Consider the following 19,826-nt stretch of genomic DNA (forward strand, 5'->3'; position numbering starts at 1 on the left):
TTACATTTGCCAACCTCTTGTGAAAAAAATAAATTATATAACATGATATTTCATGACTCTAGACACTAGAGATGGCCTTATAGCTCTGTTTGGAGCAAATGAGCTGTTCCGCTGGGTCCTAAAGTCAGCTTCTCTTCAGTATGCATTCAGATACACATGTAGACATTATAAAATAATTTTTTGGTAAAGTTTTAGCAGTTTTAGTTTGAATTTTGAGCATTTTTAGGTTTTTCTATGTGTACTGAAATGTTCCTCGCATTCGGGGTGTCAAATTGACCCACGAGGGAAGGATTTGTTACTTTTCTAAATTTCAACCACAAAACTCCTCGAATTCACAAATTTTTTTGTGTGTATTCGCGGTTCAAGTGCGACAAACGTCCTAGGGTCTTGGACCCCTCCGATGAACATCGGGTCAAATGAGGGTCAAATGAGGGTTAAACATGCACGAGATGATGTCTTTCACGGTTGCACTCACATCCCACGTCTTTTGACATGCCGTTCTAAAAATGCAAGTTAAAATAAGTTCAACTTTTCAACACGTTTTTCTCCTATTCCACTGCCCTGCTTTTTTTAAATGCAAAAGAAAAAAAGCATTCTGTGTGAATGGCCCCTAAGATCCCAAAACCTTTAAACCTTCAACATATTCATAAGGCTCAGAGGAGTCCTGAGTTGTTAAAATGTATATATTGCTCTTTCGAATAAGCACAAGGTTTTCCATGAAACCTAATAGGTCTCCAAGGAGCTTGAAGACACCTGGTCTGCAGGGTTTTCCAATACACTCTAATTATATTACAGCACAGCAACAGAAAACAAGAACGGTGCATTCTGGGATGGCATAACAACATGGTTGGTGGCTAAGGGGAATCATCTGACAGACACCGTAGCTCTGTTCCAAAACCTAGCGAGCTTGATGAGTGCTGCCTACATAGACAAGATAACTGAAACAGAACCTGAAATAGAAATGCGAGTGATTGTGAACACTCTTAATAGCAACTCTACACTCCATTCATGTGAAACTAACACAGACTCGACTCACCAACTGATTCCAATGGAATTTGGCTTGACGCAAACATCATTTACTTGTATTAATCAACTTATTAATAAGCATAAAATGCATAAGACCATTTTTTTGTGCAAATTAGTGTGTTCAACAGCATGTACATTTCATCTGACACTGAGTTTCAGTTGCAGGGACACAAATAAAAGAAGTAGTCATACTCACTGTATACTCTGAGAGCCAGCGGTGGGGGAGGAAACAGACCGGGAGAGAGAGAGACAGAGAGAGAAAGAGAGAGAGAGAGAGACTTCATGTTAAAGGCAATGGTCCAGGCAATAAACACATGATAGTCATCAAACATTCAATAACAGAAAGCTGCAGTTCTTCAGGGGAAATGAAGCTCTCTTCCTGCACTGAATGTGTGTGTGCAAGTACGTGACAAAAGTGTGCATTTGGAGCGGTGTGGGTGTGGGCACACATTCATCTCTGATATGTCCGTGTTATGCTCCTTTTTATTTGCTGTCATTTCTAAAGCATTTGCTCTTGATGAAAGTAATTGCTCCTATACATTATGTCAAAGAGATGCCCCTGACAAAGCTTAGGATGGCATTCAGCAATTACATGTCACATTTAAGATTTAGACTGTATGTATATATCTGCTTTTAAAAACGTTTAACAGATGTCCATATACAAATAACACACCTAAAGGAATAACTGACCTATTAATTAAAATCGTGTCAATACTTTGATTCACAGACACAGGCATTCAGTACATTATACACATACGTGTGCTTGAGTGAGCTGAGTCTGACCATAGAAGAAGGTTATACAAATATTTAAGATTTATATGGGTTTGACTGTGAAATAAATATCTAGTTCAGTCATGAAACGCTAGAGGGCAAAAGCTGATCGGTCCTTTACATGCGATTGGAAAGCAAACACACTATTTACTACATGGCACAAGCTGATTGGCCTCTGCTGATTCAGCATCCAATGAGATTGCTTGCTCAACATTTAAACTGACTAGCCTACAGCAAACACTGAACCAGACTGAGTTCTGCTGAACCCCTCCACCTCCCCAGCTCCACCTGCCAAGATCTGCTACAGGATTGATCGATTTATCGATTTATGCAGCATCTTATATGCTCACAGCAGTGTGTCTGACTTTGAGCTTTGTAACCTTGCAGATCTTTTATTATGCTCAAACAGAAACATTACGCACTATCTAAAGTTGAAAAAATGGAAAAGCATAATAGGACCCCTTTAAAGGGGTGGTATAATGCCCTTTTCACAAGATGTAAAATAAGTCCCCAGAGTGTGTATGTGAAGTTTTAGCTCAAAATACCCCACAGATATTTTTATACAGCATGTTAAAATTGTCACTTTTTGAGGGTGAGCAAAAACGCACCGTTTTGTGCCTGTTCCTTTAAATGCAAATGAGCTGCTGCTCCCGGCACAGAGGGCGGAGCTTCAACAGCTCGTGTCCTTTTACCTCACACAGATATGCACTGGGAATTTCAAAAACTTTTAGCCTTTTATGTTCAAACCGGATTCAGAAAAAGATGGAGAGACTCAAGAAGTGACAACATGCAGAATGCAACAGGACGTTTCTGAATGGTTAGTTGATGAATTTAATGAGTTAGTTGGTTGATGAGTTATCTTGTAGTCATTGATTAGCATATACTGTCTTGATAATCTATAAATCGTGTTCAGGGGGCAGGGTTTATGTAAATTTTAGGGTTAGTGATGTCACTAACCCGGGAGGAAGCTCATGTAGTCACTACCAGCCGTTTGTTGTAGTCCTTAAAAAGCAATTTCTTTAAAAGCAAATATCTCCCTTTGCTTTGAACTTTGAGCATTGTAACTTTGCAGATGTTGTTTATGCTCAAACAGCAACATTACACACTGACTAAAGTTAGAAAAGTGAAATCATAATCAACCACCCCTTTAAAGTGTGTTACTGCCACAGTATCATAAGCAATGTGTAAGCAATAAGATGTTAAGCAATTACAACAGGAAAGTATGCCTGAGAGTAAGTAGCTGTAGTTACCGGTGATGGTGTAGGGATAATAATTCCAAGCTTTCTCCGTCACATAGAAGATTTTGGGCACCACAGCTCTGGCCCAGCTGGGCAGCTTGCTGAAAGAGACAAAAACAGGAAGGATAAGTATTGAGAAGAAACTAGAGAGTGCCAGCTCACTGCGCCAGTGCCAAACAGCCCGCCCCCCCCGCTGCAATAACAGGGGTAATGACAGACTAATAGCTGCAGTGAGGAAGCGCTGATGGACGCTCAGGGACGAAGATGCACTTTCATTCTGTCTGAGATCAGGTTTCTTTAATCGCTGCCAAAATCTCCTTAAGAGCAGCTGCAAAAACGGTCTTCAATCAGTCACTCAGTCCTAATAGACGGATGTGAGTGAGAATGGTGAGTTTGACTGATAATCAGTCACTGGAGAGATCTGAAATCTTCAATGATTCTCGAGATACGGGACAAGACACGGAACAGTAGTGCAACACATAGTTTGTTTTGGATTAAATTTGGCAAACAAGTTCAGATATTCAACAAACCGCTTCCAGTTTTCCCCCCCAAAAAAATCCTTGCTATCACACTATCTGAGCCAGCTATACATGTCAAATATGTATTACACATGCTAAGGAAGAATCAAACCTTCTACTTTAAGAATGAACTGAGAATACATAAAGATGCATTCCAACATCTCGCTTTCATCACTTTGGCTTTTATTCTCGTTCGTTAAGCTGAACAGCCAATCACAGTTCTCTCTCTCACCGACGGCCCGATGCCTATTCAACATGCTGAATCGGCCCAAAAAACCCAGACAGCGTCCGACTAGAGCCAACGGTGCAGAACACACTGAAAAACTAAAAAACAGCCCGACATTGCTAACTTTTAAAGGACTGTAAAATCTTCTTCCAAACACTCATTTTAAAATGGGTTTCAGGAACAACGGCACATTGTAAACACTGGAAACTAGCGAGATGTATAAAGTCGGAAGTACATCATGAAGCTCAGTGCAAACAGTCCATTATATAAAAATGATATAATAAGAGATTTTGTGACATTGTTGAACTCAATCAATATTCATGTGAACAATTCACTTCAAACTTTATATTAAAAGTAAGATTCAAATAAAAAAAAGATTAGGCTATAACACCAACTGTTCTCAAACCATAAGTTACACTGATATAATATAGTAAAAAAAAAAAAGAAAAAGAAAAAGGAAAGTAAAGCCTGCAAGCGGCAATAATTTGGGCAGTTATTTGACAACCAATAGATTTGGCAAAACTCAAGGATTTCAATCAAGGTTCCCATGAGATACAAGAAAAAAAGTAAACATTTATAATAGCAATGCTATTTTAATAGACTGTGCAATCGTTGCCTCAGTAGTGGGTGACATTTGGGATTTGGGATCATTTGATTATGGCTCTGCACATTACAGTATCTGACGCCCAGACACTTTTAGGTAAAAAAAAACCCAAAACAAAATAAAAACACAAAAAGAGGGTTCCAGCACCTAGTGTGCTTGTCGCCTAAAATCCGCCCAAAAAATAAAACCGCAAATTTATGTTAACAGCAGTTTAGTGTGGGAGTGTTGTTGTTTATAAACTTGGTAAAATTGTCAATACAATAAAATTGGCAAGTAAAATTGTGGAACATCTTGTGTCCCGTGTCTCAATAATCAGTGGCTGTGATTTACTAAAATTAAAATTCTGTCATTATTTACTCACCCTCATGTCAATACAAATCTGTATGCCATTTTGTCCATGGAACACAAAAGAAGAAATTATTGAAGGATTGTTATGCAGTACTTGTCATATTGAGTGTAATTTAAGTCAGTATTCCCTCCCCCAAAGCATGTACAGTATCCAGGGTGAGTAAATAACAACACAATTTGTATTCTTAACTTAATCTTATTTGTGCTGGATGCGACGGTAAAGCCAATATAATCAATGTTGTGTTGGGGAAGCATGATACATTTACATCTTGATGAAATAAGCCAATGGAGATGAAGTTCTTCTCATGCCCTTCCGCAGTTGCGTCCTAAATAAACCAGATGCAGAGTGGATGAAACTGGGACGGGTGCCAGTCCTAAAAGCTTGAGCAGCGGGAATAAAGGAAGGTTTTATGCAGGCCTTGCAGATTTCGCTGGCGCATGACTCGGCACATCTGTGATGTGAACCTGAGGGAAGCTTCATCCTGAGGGCTTTTAAAATGAAAATTCAAAAACGAGCCTACACCAACTCTCGGATATCCACACACCACTTCACTTGAACTAAACCCCATTCTTTTACAAGTATCTGGTGGATTTGTTTGTTTCCATCCATTCAAAAATGAATAAACCCATCCACTTTTTAAACACTTCAGTCTGAAGTGAATCAAAACATGTTCTAGATTTCGTCTGTGAAGTCTTGTACTACGGCTCCAGCTTGAGTGAGTGGCATGGCACGCACAAGCGCAAAAGCAGGTGGACTGTGGGCGAAGACGCAGGTACAGCTTCCCACAGGCAAATCTCAAATTATACACGTGCTATAAAGGCGGGAGCTCAGCCGTCTCCCATCCCACGCAAATCTCAACCTCCCCACACGCTCGCTCTTATTTTCGCTCTTCCTTCTGTCTTTTTTGGTCTCATGTGTGATCCATTTGGACTATTCCTCCTCATCATGTCTTTTATCTCCTTTAAGTCTTGATTTATCTTTAGTTTATCATCTGGAGTTCACACGAGATGAAGGGGATTTTGAGAGGGAATTATTTTTAATCTGTTTGTTGTAACTGCGACTGTAGTTATCCTACTGTAAAAAAGGATATTTTAGGCTTGTAAAATAAAAATAAAACCCATTGAACTAGGGACAGCTCTTATTCCAAACATTTGTATACACTAAAATAAATGTTGAAATGATAAAAAAATTGCGAGTCATTTTTTATTAAGCAAATGTTGAGCTACTGAAGCACTTGAACTAATTTTAGTCTGAGCCTCAGACACTGAGTCAAAGGTTTGAAGCTTGTTTTTAATTGGTGTGTAATTAAAACACCACTGAACAAAAAAAATATTTGTCTCTGTCTCACTGGGTGCTCCTATTATGCTTTTTCAGATAAGACCTTTCATGTAGTGTGTAATATAGCTGTTTGTGAATGGAAAAGGTTCAAAGTTTCAAAGATCAAAGCGCAGATAAATGGAGTTATAGTCTCCCAAAAGAAATAACCAAATCTGAACCGCCTGAAATGAGTGGTCAGGACTGCAGTCTTATTTCCTGCTGAACCGAAGCAAGTTTGTAACAAATTTGCATAATGCCAGGCTATGGTCTTCATTGGCTGCCCGCGAACAACGTCTACATTGACCCTCAAACACTGTAGTTTTAGCTGAGGTCTAGAACAGTTTGGTTGGTGTCGTTGACATGCTGAGAAGACGCTGTTTTGACCAATCTGAGAAGACACCATTTGACCAATCAGAGCAGAGTAGACCAATCAAAACAGACTGGGCCATCTGACCAATCAGAACAAAGTAGACCGATCACAACATGGGCCATCTGACCAATCAGATCAGAGTAGACCAATCACAACAGACTGGGTCATCTGACCAATCAGATCAGAGTAGACCAAATCACAACAGACTGGGCCATCTGACCAATCAGAACAAAGTAGACCGATCACAACAGACTGGGCCATCTGACCAATCAGATCAGAGTAGACCAATCACAACAGACTGGGTCATCTGACCAATCAGATCAGAGTAGACCAAATCACAACAGACTGGGCCATCTGACCAATCAGAACAAAGTAGACCGATCACAACAGACTGGGGCATCTGACCAATCAGATCAGAGTAGACCAATCACAACAGACTGGGTCATCTGACCAATCATAGCAGAGTAGACCAATCACAACAGACTGGGCCATCTGACCAATCAGAGCAGAGTAAACCAATCACAACAGACTGGGTCATCTGACCAATCAGAGCAGAGTAGGCTCTCGGAAAGAATGGATTTAGAGAGACTGAATCCTTTATTGAACTGTTTCAGACACCGTGAGAAAAGAGGTGATGCTGAAATCTATATTATGAGAAAATGAAAGTGTTTTTTTTTTTCTTGGGTGCATGTAAACCTATTGTAAGAGACTCTAAAACAAAACAAAGAACCTTTAAAATAGCATAATAGGGGCACTTTAAACCCATGTTCACACAAGCAGGCCAATCAAACTCTGTTTTTTTGTAGTCGGAGCACGAAATACAATTTACCTGATCCAAACCGACTTCAAAAATGGTCTGAAATCTGATTTTTGGTAATGTGTCTCAGGTTGATTAGAAGTTTTTCCTCCATAACGGGAGGGGTAGATAACAACAGGAATGGAGTGTGTCTTAATAGACATGTTAAGGGTGAAAAAGACCACAGATCATGTCAAATGCTTCACTTCATAAACAACTTGAAGTTGCAAAGCTATAACTGTCCTTTTGAAAAGTCCCAAGGACACATTCTTACCAGTCAATGCTCTCTTGCTTAACTGAGGTACACTACTTGGCATTACACCCTTGTCAGATTTGGATACGGTCCTAATGAAAAACAATCAGTGGCGGAACATGCATTGCTAAAGTATCATGCATGCTGAACCTACGCAAGTTTGCCTCATTACTATGACAACTAGTGTGGACGTGCTGGCAAAAGTGACACGGTCTGAACAGGAAAAAGAAAATCAGATCTTCAGACAGTCTGTTTAAAGGGGCCATATGATGCTATTTTCAAAGATCATTATTTTTTTGTATTTGGTGTAATAGAATAGTTTCACATACTGTACATTATTGTGGCTCCTTTATGTCCAGTCTTTCTAAAGTGCGTCGATTTATACAAAGCCCCTCCATCCAAAAAAGCGCAGTGTGCTCTGATTGGCCAGCTGACCCAGTGTGTTGTGATTGGCCGAACACCTCAAAAGCGTGTATAATCGACAATAATTTATTCAAGTAGAAATAAATTACCATAATCGTGAGCCTCAGCTTCCAAAGCAATTATAAAAGACAGTTAATAATGTCGTCAGTTTTACCATATCACTCCGAGCCCGAGTCTGATTCTGAAAAGCGTAGAACAGAGGATACTGTCTGTAAACATGAATCCATATTATGTTTTAAATTCACGTTTGTCAAAGTCAAATATATACAGATTCGAAATTATTCAACCCCCCTTGCAAATCAGGTTTATTGGCAAAATTTACAGACTTTAAAGACACAAAGCTGTTTGCAATTAACAAAATCAAACAAAAGTAATTAAAATGGCTCAACACAACAAATCTTTCAAGTGGTTTCCCCAAATTCAACAAAAAAAATAAAAATTCAGCTTTTAATGACTTCAACAATCTCAAAATGATTCAACCCCTTCATGGCAAGCATCTTCATTACTTAGTAGAAAACCCTTTTGCTGTTCTGACCTGCTGCAAACGAGATGTATAACCAGACAGCAGCTCTTGGCAGGGTTTCTGAGGAATCTGAGCCCATTCCTCATGAGTAATGACCTCCAGATCAGTAATATTCTTGGGTTTGTGTGCTGCAACCACCTTCTTCAAATCCCACCAGAGATTTTCAATGGGGTTCAAGCCAGGTGACGATGATGACCACTGTAGAATCTTCCAGGACTTCTTCTGCAACCAAGCCTTGGTGGAATTTGAGGTATGCTTGGGATCATTGTCCTGTTGGAAGGTCCAATGATGCCCAAGCTTCAGCTTCCTCACTGACGGCATGATGTTTTTTTCCTAGGATTTCCCGATACTTCAATTAATCCATCTTACCTTCCACATGCTGCAGGTTTCCATTGCCAGAGGATGCAAAGCAGCCGCAGAGCATCACTGAGCCACAACATGATTAACTGTAGCCAGAGTGTTCTTTTCAGCATATGCTTCATTCTTCTTCCTCCAAGACATACCGCTGATCCATAGGGATGAAAAGTTCCATGCTTTTCGGTCAATAGTGGTGTATGTCTTGGAGTTCTAGCTCAAGCACACCTGGTGCAACTAATGAAGCCCTTGATTAGTTGCACAAGGTGTGCTCGAGACAATGCCTGTTTTGCAGATTTGTGCTGTTGTGAGGGATTATATTCAGAGGGTTGAATAATTTTGAAACTGCGCAAGTCATTAAGTTGCATTTTCATTGAATTTGGGGAAATCACTTGAAACACTTGTTGTGTTGAGCAATTTCAATTACGTTTGTTTGATTTCTTCATTGCAAACAGTTGAAAGTCTGTACATTTTGCCAATAAACCGGATTTGCAACTGTATATACACACACACATAAAATCATCCTAGAACAGTGAAAAGAGGGAGATTAACAAATAGTAGGTAAAAGTCAACATGAAAAGGCATTTGCAACCAATTTTTCTTCTGTGACATTTTCAAATGATATTCAAGTAGAAAAAAAAAACTGTAGGTCAGGGCCTTATTTTATGCATTGGGAGATGCTTTTGACATTTTTATTAGTTTTCTTTTAAATGTCTCTATATAGCTATACTTTGTTTTTTTTCTATGTATATTTGGTACTTATTTCAGTTAAGCCCCTTTCACACAGCGTGTTGATCCCGGAAAATTACCATAAAATTGCCAGAGTGCCGTCTGTGTAAACGCAAATACATCCCGGGATTGAGTCCGGCATCGATCCCAGGCAGAATCAATGCCATAAAGGGCTGTGCCATAGTGATGATGCTGAAGCTGAGATCGTTCGCCAGCTTAGTGAAATGGTACGTGATGCTTTAATTTTAACATGATAATTTATATCCAAAAATGCACAAGCCTGGTTTATCGAGATAGAAATTGCAGATCATAAGTAAACTTAAGACGATGCAGATATTACATGACACATTGATGTCATGTGTCTTTACGGGATCTTTACGGGATGTGTGTGAACGCAAACACAGATTCCGGAAAAATCACTGGCAGTGTAAATGAACCAAAATCAAATGATCCCGGGACAAATTCTGGGACATATTATCAGTGTGTTTGGGGGAATCTTTGTGTGAAAGGGGCTTAGAAGCCAAGGTAGATTTTTCTTCAAATATTTCTGGTTACAATATCTGAATTGAGTGATTTTGTGAACAGCCAAAATCTTTAGAGTATAGAGCAGAACTACAGGTCTGATTGAATTTATTAGTGAGGGAAAGAAATGACCAAGCATGAAAAGTGGAGGTGATAAAAGCATTTAGAGCTTCACTAAAGCTTCACAGAAGCCCAAAATCCCTCCAAGCTTTTGCCCATGATCCGAACCGGTTAGAAGTGATGTCATGGCCACCTCTCAGCCAATCATGACCCTTAGAGGAACAATTTAATCAAGCTGGTTCCAGGGGGACTGATGTCTCAGCTCAATAAAACGTTTCTCCAAAAACACATCTGCATGAGCGACTGATTTATCAGTGCCCAGAATGGCCAGAGTCCTGGGGGGACTGTGTCCTGTCAACCCGATTGCTGGCTATTTCTGGGAAAGTGTTTGGGTCCCTAGTCATGTCCTTACTTATTCTTGTTAAACTAGCAGCCGCTTAGAGACTGCTCTCTCAGTGAGAATGAACTGAGGATCTCCGGTGCACTGCATTGACCCCGACTGAGGCTCAATGCCAATGTACTAAAAGACATCTATAAAAAAGAAAAAAGAAAACAGACAACAGGGAAAAAAGAGAAATTAGTCAATAGTAGATCTGATAGTAGGTCTGAAAAGGCATTTGCAACCCATTTTACATCAGTGACTGGTTTCCAAATTATATTAAAAGTAGAAAAAAAAATTATCCATTGGGAAATGACAAGACCTGAATTGAAGCTAAATAACTGTTTGTCTAATGGTAAACATTAGTATAGGTGATGGCAGCTGTTAAATACTTAAAGGCACAATATGTAACTTTTTTGCTTTAAAAATAGCAAAAATCACTATATCTATGTTATATATTTTTTTTAGTTGTGTACTTACATTATCCCGACTGTTTTCAACAACTTTCAAACCAGGAGAAATTTTAATTTAATTCGAAGACACGGCACGTTTCTTTATTTCCGTTTTGTCGCAGTCAATGGCGTCATATCCGCATTGTCCCTGGTTTCCGCTCGTGCTGCCATGGTAACCAGAGTTATGAACCAGAGCCCTCTGATAGTAACCAAGGCGACAGACGTGGACAACTGTAGTTCGCAATGTCTATCTGCACGCTGTTGTTGTTTCGTTCAAACATTATGGACAATGGCAAGCAGACTTTGGATAAAAAAGGAGAACTAAAACGAGAATCAATATCAGCGCGGTGTTTTCGAGATGCTGAGAGCTCCCATAAACAGTATATAAACGAGAGCTCCACGTCCGAGACTTCGACCGCTCCTACATGTACTTTATTAAACAGGTGAGCACATTTACATAAAACGAATCAATGTTATATAGTTCAACAATGATAAAATGTCAGAATATGATCTGTATATTATTCTAATGTTGATCTAGTTTACTGCTAGTCTCATACAGACAGACTAACACATACATTTCAACACATTCAAATGCAGTTTAGTGTGCTAGTGTAATGTTAGACCAAGTGAAACAGCGCTACGTTACCTCACAAGTTTAATTTGTCTAATAAACTGACCTGTGAGTAGTAATTCTGCGTGTAGTTCAGTAGAATGAAGTGTCCATATTCATTTTATATCCGCGGGACTCGCGTCGCGTTTGGAGCTGATAGCCGTCTCTTAGCAATCCCGAACTGCTTCATATCACAGTCATGATAAAAGCATCTATGTATTCAGTCATCCATAAACATTATTAGATCGGTCGGCTTGACGTTGACGACAAGATCCATAATTCTTAGCAAATGTTGCGTCATCAAACTACGCCTTTGTTATTGTAAATAGGTTAGCGACCCCTAGTGGAGAAAAAATCCCATACTGTACGTTTAAGAATAGTGAAATATGGAATATATTGTATGACAATATTTGAATAAATTAAATGTACTGATGAATAATGCATAATAAGACCAGTGTACTACTGTTTGGGGCCAGTAAGATTTCACTGATTCACTAATCTTGACTTCAACCGGTATATAAAATGTCATCCTGTACAATCTACAGACCTATTTTACATTCAAAAGTGGCTCAGATCTGGTGCTTTTCTGCGTTAAGTGATGAACAAATCACACAATAACATACATCATCTCATGACTGCAGGGTTGACGCTGGCCTCACTTCGTCTGGCAGCAGAACGATGTATGTAATGCAGCTAACAGCACTGGCTCACTTAATAGATAGTTAATAGAGAGATCACTCTTGCATTAGAAGCCTTGGACATCCACCCAGTTCATGCAGTAAAAGCAGACTCTCATCACAAATAATTTGCATTAATTTCTGAAAAAAGACTGTCATTATCTGAATGAGCTGCCACTTTGTTGGATGCCAGTTTATCAGATCTAAACCTACAAAATGTCAAGTAAAGCAACAGTTTGTCGTTACACATGCATGTTTATATATTGGATCTTGGCCAGAACATTCTGCAAAGTGGACCTTATGCTGATAGCCGACATGCATGTTACGGTTTAGCAATGTTTTTTTTTTAACGTGTAACATATGTGTTGACTGACTAAAATAGTGCATCACACACCTTGACCTCATGCACCAACAACTCATGCTTTGGCTTGACAAGCATCTGATGACAATTTCTACTCACTTGTTGAGATAAATGCGTTTCTCAGTGAATTGTCCGGCGCCGTAGGTGGGGTCCTCGTAGGGTTCGTTCTGCACCACCTCCACTCCCTCTCCTCTCTCGCTCTGCTCGTGGCTGTGCTTGCTGATCATGTACAGCTGGCCAATCCTGTACTAGAGACACAGACACAAAACAGTCAGGACCTCCATGTTCAAGTCAAGTAAAACATGAAATATTTGAACCACAAATTAAGCCCAAAGTAGTAAAGGTTTTTACGCCTATGCATGGAGTGTAAAATAACTATCATACTGTAAATGTCATGATCATCAGCACTGTATTTTTCTAACTATGTATCCACCTCATTTTTAATGTGGGCATGGCGATTTGTAAATTGAATTGAGTCTTCGCTTCCAGTGTTAGCTATACAAAAACATTTCGCTATGCTGCTTAATATTGCAAACTGGTATTTCTTACCATATTATTTTAATGTATTGTCATGGTTATAAACCCACTGGTTTGTAGCACAAATAGTTTTACCGATTACTGCACTTTGCTATTCTTCTAGTCATTTACCAACAGCGGCTAGTGAATCAAAAGTCTCGCAAAATTGCAGAGCTTACTTCTGTGTTGCATAAGACTTCAGATACACCAAGACGGTACACTCATTTATGAATGGGAGAAAGTGTAAAGCGCAATATGGCGGGAAGTCCCGCCTTCTAAATATAAGAGCCAATCACTAATCTTCGCATTACAGCAACTGCCTTCAAATATGGCTGCCAAGTGAACAGACTTTCCTTGAAAGGGACTTTGATTCTCCACAATAGACCTTAACGTCACAATCATTTTTTGACAGGAATGAATATAAGGCTGTGATGGATAGAAGTACAGTGTGTTCAATGGACCATATTGTTGTTTAACAACATACTGAATATCCAGCCAATATTCAATCTTTCAACAAAAAATATATATATACAAAAAACTACTGGAGACGTCAACAACAACAACATACGGCACTGCTAATGAATGCTTGTGTGAGGGGCAACTCTAGTTAAACAAGTACAAAAACATTTCTATGGGTCATAACTTCTGGATAGAAATAGCGCAGACATGGTCAGAGTGTGAATGAATCAGAGCATTTCTTCATTTCACTCTCGGTGTGAATAGACCTTTTGTCTGCAATTGGTTCATAATTTTGTTCTTATAGCTTGAATGTAACTCTACACCCTTGCCTCATTTAGTATACACGGTTCTATGAATATGCAAATGAGCCCCGCCTCCACTCACTCACACCAGCTCAGAGATCCACTGGTTGACGATCACACGTTGATCTGATTGGTTACAAGGTAGTTTGTGACGTCAGAAACACCAGCGATTTCAAACCGTGTTTTTGAGACTGTCTTTGGTTCACTGCAGTTTTAAGGAGAAAATACTCAGCAATGGTGTCGACTTATGAATTTGCACATGGTTTGTCTTAAAGCATATTAAAAACACCACATAGACATATAAACAACATTAAAAAAAAATATTTTCACCCCAGGAGGACTCGTAACCAGCAAGAGTACGCTGTCAGCCAGCTTCACCAGCTAGACCAGCATAAGCCAACCACTGGAATTCATGCTGGTCGTCTCTTTTGTTTGCAATGCCCATTTTCCATAATCCAGTCAACTCTAAATAAACTAAATCCAGTCTCGACCCACATTTTTTTCTAGTTATAAAGCCATTTCACTTGTGAACTACTTTTCTTTACTATTGTTATGTATATCTTAGTTGCAGACTTTAAGCACACTTATAAAGTTACATCAAGTTATAGATACAATTTCAGATCCATCCACTCCTAAATGTCACACAACTTTGGCCACTTTATAAGTAACATTGTCTCCTGTTAATTGCCAAAATAACCTGTAATGTGGACCAGATTAAGATTAGAAATAGCCTTCGGTCCATCACGGGAACAAGTTCCAGCCCGTTTCACAAGTCACTGGAAGTTTAGCGCAGCCTCACAATCACGAGGGTTATTCTCTGCCTGATACAGCATGCAGTATCATAAGTTTTGGAGAGTATGACAGCTGTGACAGCTGCTTATCTGTATGAACAGAACAAGCCTCGGGCGTCTGCTCAGCTTTCTGCATCTACTGCCTCACTGGAGACACGCAATGATCCTTATCAAGCCAGTCATACATGCGGAGTATGACCACAGCCCTGCAGGCTCATGCGCTTATATTTATAGGTCAATTATCAGGAATGACGTATTTCTCATTTTAAAGCCTTCAGGCCGGGTAAAAACAGTCAGTGTGTGTCTTTTCCTTTAGTGCTACTATATGTATATAAAAGGAGCTTTAAAATGTATTCGATATCAAAAGAACATTCAAAATATTTTTAGCCTGATGTATTTGTGCAGTTTATGTGGCCCATCTTGTACTTGAACCTCAGTTTGTAGAATAAAATAGCACAAAAAAAAATATATATATATATTAATGCACTAAAATCCAAGTTTACATGATCATGACATTTGGTAGCACTTTATTTTACAATCCTGCTCCACATGTACTTACTATGCACTTATTATAGTGATCACAGTAACTGTAATAACTAGGTACTAACCCTGAACCTATTTAGAACTAAAGGATGGGTAAAAATCGTCTAGAACTTTTTCACATTTACGTTCAGCAAATGTTCTCGAGCGAAATCCAGTCATTTTAATAGGAATCCACACCAGTGGGAAATTCCCGCAAGGGTAAAAGATTTCCCATCATGTTCAAGTCGTTCAAGTCCTTCGATCTGTTGACCAACAGAAAGTGGCTACAAACACAAACACAAACTACAAACACAAAATAGTTTTTTGCACACAATTTCGTTAACTTATAGAGAGATAGAAAAAGCTAAGACAGACCAAGTGTGTAAATTCAAAAGTCTTTGAATTACAAAAATAATGACTGTTCCCAAACAAGTTTCCTAAACACACCCCTCACCTGTCATTGGTCAGTCAGTCTCACTACAAACTCACATCATTGGGTGAGCTGCTATGACGGGTTAAACAAACAGAGCAATGTTTTGAAACCATTATAGAAAAACCAGAGCCACATTGCTTTTTTCTTATGGAAAGAGATCTACAAAATGCTTGCTTGTAGTTATCTATTCACAATAAGCTAGGATAGGAACAAGTATTTTAACATTTTTATAAAAAATTAGACACTTCACCTTTAAGTTGCTCTTATCCTAGTACAGTGGTACTCAACCCCCTATCCATTATCCAGGTCCCTTACCATGAACTGCGCTCTCCATGACATGATGACGAGGAAGTATCAGCAAACGTATCAGAAACTGATTTCTTTGACGGAATAGCATAAATCAATTTAATTAAAACATTAAAATGTACATGAATAAACCATTTTAAAATGGACAAATGAGTAGACATTTAAAATTGTTGTGCAATTCTTGTTTTATGTTAAATGTTTGAATATTCATGTTAAATGTAAAAATGTTAAATAAAACAAAATAAATAGTAGGCCTATATATTTAACACACAATACATTTTGGCAGTTTTTTTTTTCTTTTTTCTTTATCCATTTGAAAATCGGCAGAAATAATACATTACCAAAATGTGATTACAGAATATATTTAAATTATCCATCAAATTGTCATTTTCTCCTTACGGTCTTGTGAGTTAACAATAATGCCTGACAAGTAAATTACTTGGAACAAAGAAAACATTTTGGCATTAGTTAATGCCTAAAAATGTAAAAGTTTTACCTTATAAATAGAGTTTAGTTTAATTAGTTTTAAAACTCGCCGCCAGAGTGAATGGGAACATGATTTATTGAAAACATTTCAACATATATACAGTGAGGAAAATAAGTATTTGAACACCCTGCTATTTTGCAAGTTCTCCCACTTAGAAATCATGGAGGGGTCTGAAATTGTCATCGTAGGTGCATGTCCACTGTGAGAGACATAATCTTAAAAAAAAAATCCAGAAATCACAATGTATGATTTTTTTAACTATTTATATGCAAATAAGTATTTGAACACCTGAGAAAATCAATGTTAATATTTGGTACAGTAGCCTTTGTTTGCAATTACAGAGGTCAAACGTTTCCTGTAGTTTTTCACCAGGTTTGCACACACTGCAGGAGGGATTTTGGCCCACTCCTCCACACAGATCTTCTCTAGATCAGTCAGGTTTCTGGGCTGTCGCTGAGAAACACAGAGTTTGAGCTCCCTCCAAAGATTCTCTATTGGGTTTAGGTCTGGAGACTGGCTAGGCCACGCCAGAACCTTGATATGCTTCTTACTGAACCACTCCTTGGTTATCCTGGCTGTGTGCTTCGGGTCATTGTCATGTTGGAAGACCCAGCCTCGACCCATCTTCAATGCTCTAACTGAGGGAAGGAGGTTGTTCCCCAAAATCTCGCAATACATGGCCCCGGTCATCCTCTCCTTAATACAGTGCAGTCGCCCTGTCCCATGTGCAGAAAAACACCCCCAAAGCATGATGCTACCACCCCCATGCTTCACAGTAGGGATGGTGTTCTTGGGATGGTACTCATCATTCTTCTTCCTCCAAACACGTTTAGTGGAATTATGACCAAAAAGTTCTATTTTGGTCTCATCTGACCACATGACTTTCTCCCATGACTCCTCTGGATCATCCAAATGGTCATTGGCAAACTTAAGACGGGCCTTGACATGTGCTGGTTTAAGCAGGGGAACCTTCCATGCCATGCATGATTTCAAACCATGACGTCTTAGTGTATTACCAACAGTAACCTTGGAAACGGTGGTCCCAGCTCTTTTCAGGTCATTGACCAGCTCCTCCCGTGTAGTTCTGGGCTGATTTCTCACCTTTCTTAGGATCATTGAGACCCCACGAGGTGAGATCTTGCATGGAGCCCCAGTCCGAGGGAGATTGACAGTCATGTTTAGCTTCTTCCATTTTCTAATGATTGCTCCAACAGTGGACCTTTTTTCACCAAGCTGCTTGGCAATTTCCCCGTAGCCCTTTCCAGCCTTGTGGAGGTGTACAATTTTGTCTCTAGTGTCTTTGGACAGCTCTTTGGTCTTGGCCATGTTAGTAGTTGGATTCTTACTGATTGTATGGGGTGGACAGGTGTCTTTATGCAGCTAACGACCTCAAACAGGTGCATCTAATTTAGGATAATAAATGGAGTGGAGGTGGACATTTTAAAGCCAGACTAACAGGTCTTTGAGGGTCAGAATTCTAGCTGATAGACAGGTGTTCAAATACTTATTTGCAGCTGTATCATACAAATAAATAGTTAAAAAATCATATATTGTGATTTCTGGATTTTTTTTTTTTAGATTATGTCTCTCACAGTGGACATGCACCTACGATGACAATTTCAGACCCCTCCATGATTTCCAAGTGGGAGAACTTGCAAAATAGCAGGGTGTTCAAATACTTATTTTCCTCACTGTATATATGTTTAAATGTTTTCAATAAATCATGTTCCCATTCACTCTGGCGGCGAGTTTATATATAATAGAGTCGTTGCAAAAGAAAAAAATAATAGAGTCGTTGCAAAAGAAACAATACATAGCTTACATGTCGCATTAAACTGGCAGATTTTAGAATGTTGTAGGCAATTATTTTGCAAGCAATTACATGTTTAATCCTGTCTTGCCTGGATCTTTGGTGTAAACTCGAGAACACTCCCCATGAACCCTTTCAGAAATCTTGCTTCCAACGGCCCCCCGTTGTTCTCTGAACGCCCCCGTTGAGAACCACTATCCTAGTAGATACCCAGCATTTCACGACCAGCCATGATTCCTCTTACAGAAGAAATTACACTTCAAACATTCAAATTGGATGCCTAATGCGACCCCCGTGTGCTACACACAACTATCAGTTTAATCTCCTCTCTCCCCTGAAGCATGCCATGCTCACCTTCACCTCCATTCATCTGAGCTTTTTTCAAAAACACCAGGGCCCTTTGTTTGATTAATGAGATATTGTCCTCATTGTTATCCTGTGAAACCCAATTAAAGCGGCAGAAAAAGCGAGAGAACAAGAGCAGCTATGGAGTTCAAGTGGCGGTGAATAATTCATCGCTGCCACTTTCACTTTGTGTGTGACGGACAGGCGTGAGGAGAGATGAGAGGACGGGCGGACTGCATGAGAGTGCATTAAGTGGCGGTGGTGAAATGACATTTTAAAAATAAATAAATGAGGCAGGGATAGAGAAGTGTGTGCTTTGCGCATCCCCCAGGCAACTGCTTGATCTTCTTTGATAGCAAACTTGAGTCTTTTTTTTCCCGTTTTTTAGTATCACCCACAGCAGCACTCCGTTACCTGCGGGAGTGCCTGTGTTTCATGGGAACAGAGTTACTTAATGGCGAGTCATTAGATTGTGCAGTCAAGGCTGCTCTTCGAGAGCTCTTGAGGGCAGCCCTGATTGTGTTGGGGAGAGAAAACTGTGGTTTTGTTGATGCTGAAAAACCTCTCTCGGGCACACTGAAGAAAGACTTCAAATCACGAGCACAGAGAGGTCCGTGTGCTGTAGTGAACTGACTACAGTGTGTGTCAACAACAGCTGTAACTGAATATCTGCAACCTCAGTAGCCCACGTTTCCATTACAGATTTGCGCAAAACTTTTGCGATTTTTTTCTAAATATCGACAAAAAACTATTGCGAAATGACAGCGTTTCCATTAACCGATGTTATGCGACTAAATTTTTTTTTTTTCCTCTCGCGATAAGTAAAATCATTCAAAAAACCATGGCAACGGACGTTGGTAGGTTTATGTAGCCTACTAATCCCAGCCACTGCACTGGCCATTATTATTAATCGAAGGAGATGTATGTGTGTTTTCCAAGCATTAATGGTAAGAAACGACCCTTATACTTGTGAGCGGCACATATGAGGTGTTTCTGGGTGTTTCTCCCTCATATCTGCTTCGAGGTCTTGATTGTGGCATTTATTTGAGGTTTAGAATCCAGTATTCCTGTAATTATTTTGTCTTATATGAATTTAATAAAGAACTCTATATCGTCTTCTGTCCAAACGCACCACGTCATCTACATCAGGTGACCTGTAAATGTGCAAAATGCGTATAAATGCGTTTCCATTGCAGTTTTGCGAAATATTCCTTTTTCGAATTGCCTGAAAAACCACCTCATGCGAGCGTAAAAACTTTTTTGCGATAAATGGGAGTTTTTGCAAAAATTACACGTT

General features: G+C 39.4%; 1 protein-coding gene across 1 annotated transcript in view; it reads right to left on the bottom strand.

Annotated features, from left to right (window-relative positions):
- The window catches only part of pitpnc1a (phosphatidylinositol transfer protein cytoplasmic 1a), a 94,332-nt gene that overhangs the window by 24,690 nt on the left and 49,816 nt on the right, over positions 1-19,826 (bottom strand). The window contains exons 2-4 of the mRNA XM_084125264.1: positions 12,658-12,806; positions 3,048-3,136; positions 1,223-1,230 (exon numbers count right to left, since the gene is read on the bottom strand). Of these exons, the coding sequence (XP_083981390.1) occupies positions 1,223-1,230; positions 3,048-3,136; positions 12,658-12,806 (246 nt within the window). The remainder of the gene's footprint in view (positions 1-1,222; positions 1,231-3,047; positions 3,137-12,657; positions 12,807-19,826) is intronic.

Source organism: Abramis brama (genome assembly GCF_963993115.1).
Source record: "Abramis brama genome assembly, chromosome: 1".
NCBI lineage: Eukaryota > Metazoa > Chordata > Actinopteri > Cypriniformes > Leuciscidae > Abramis > Abramis brama.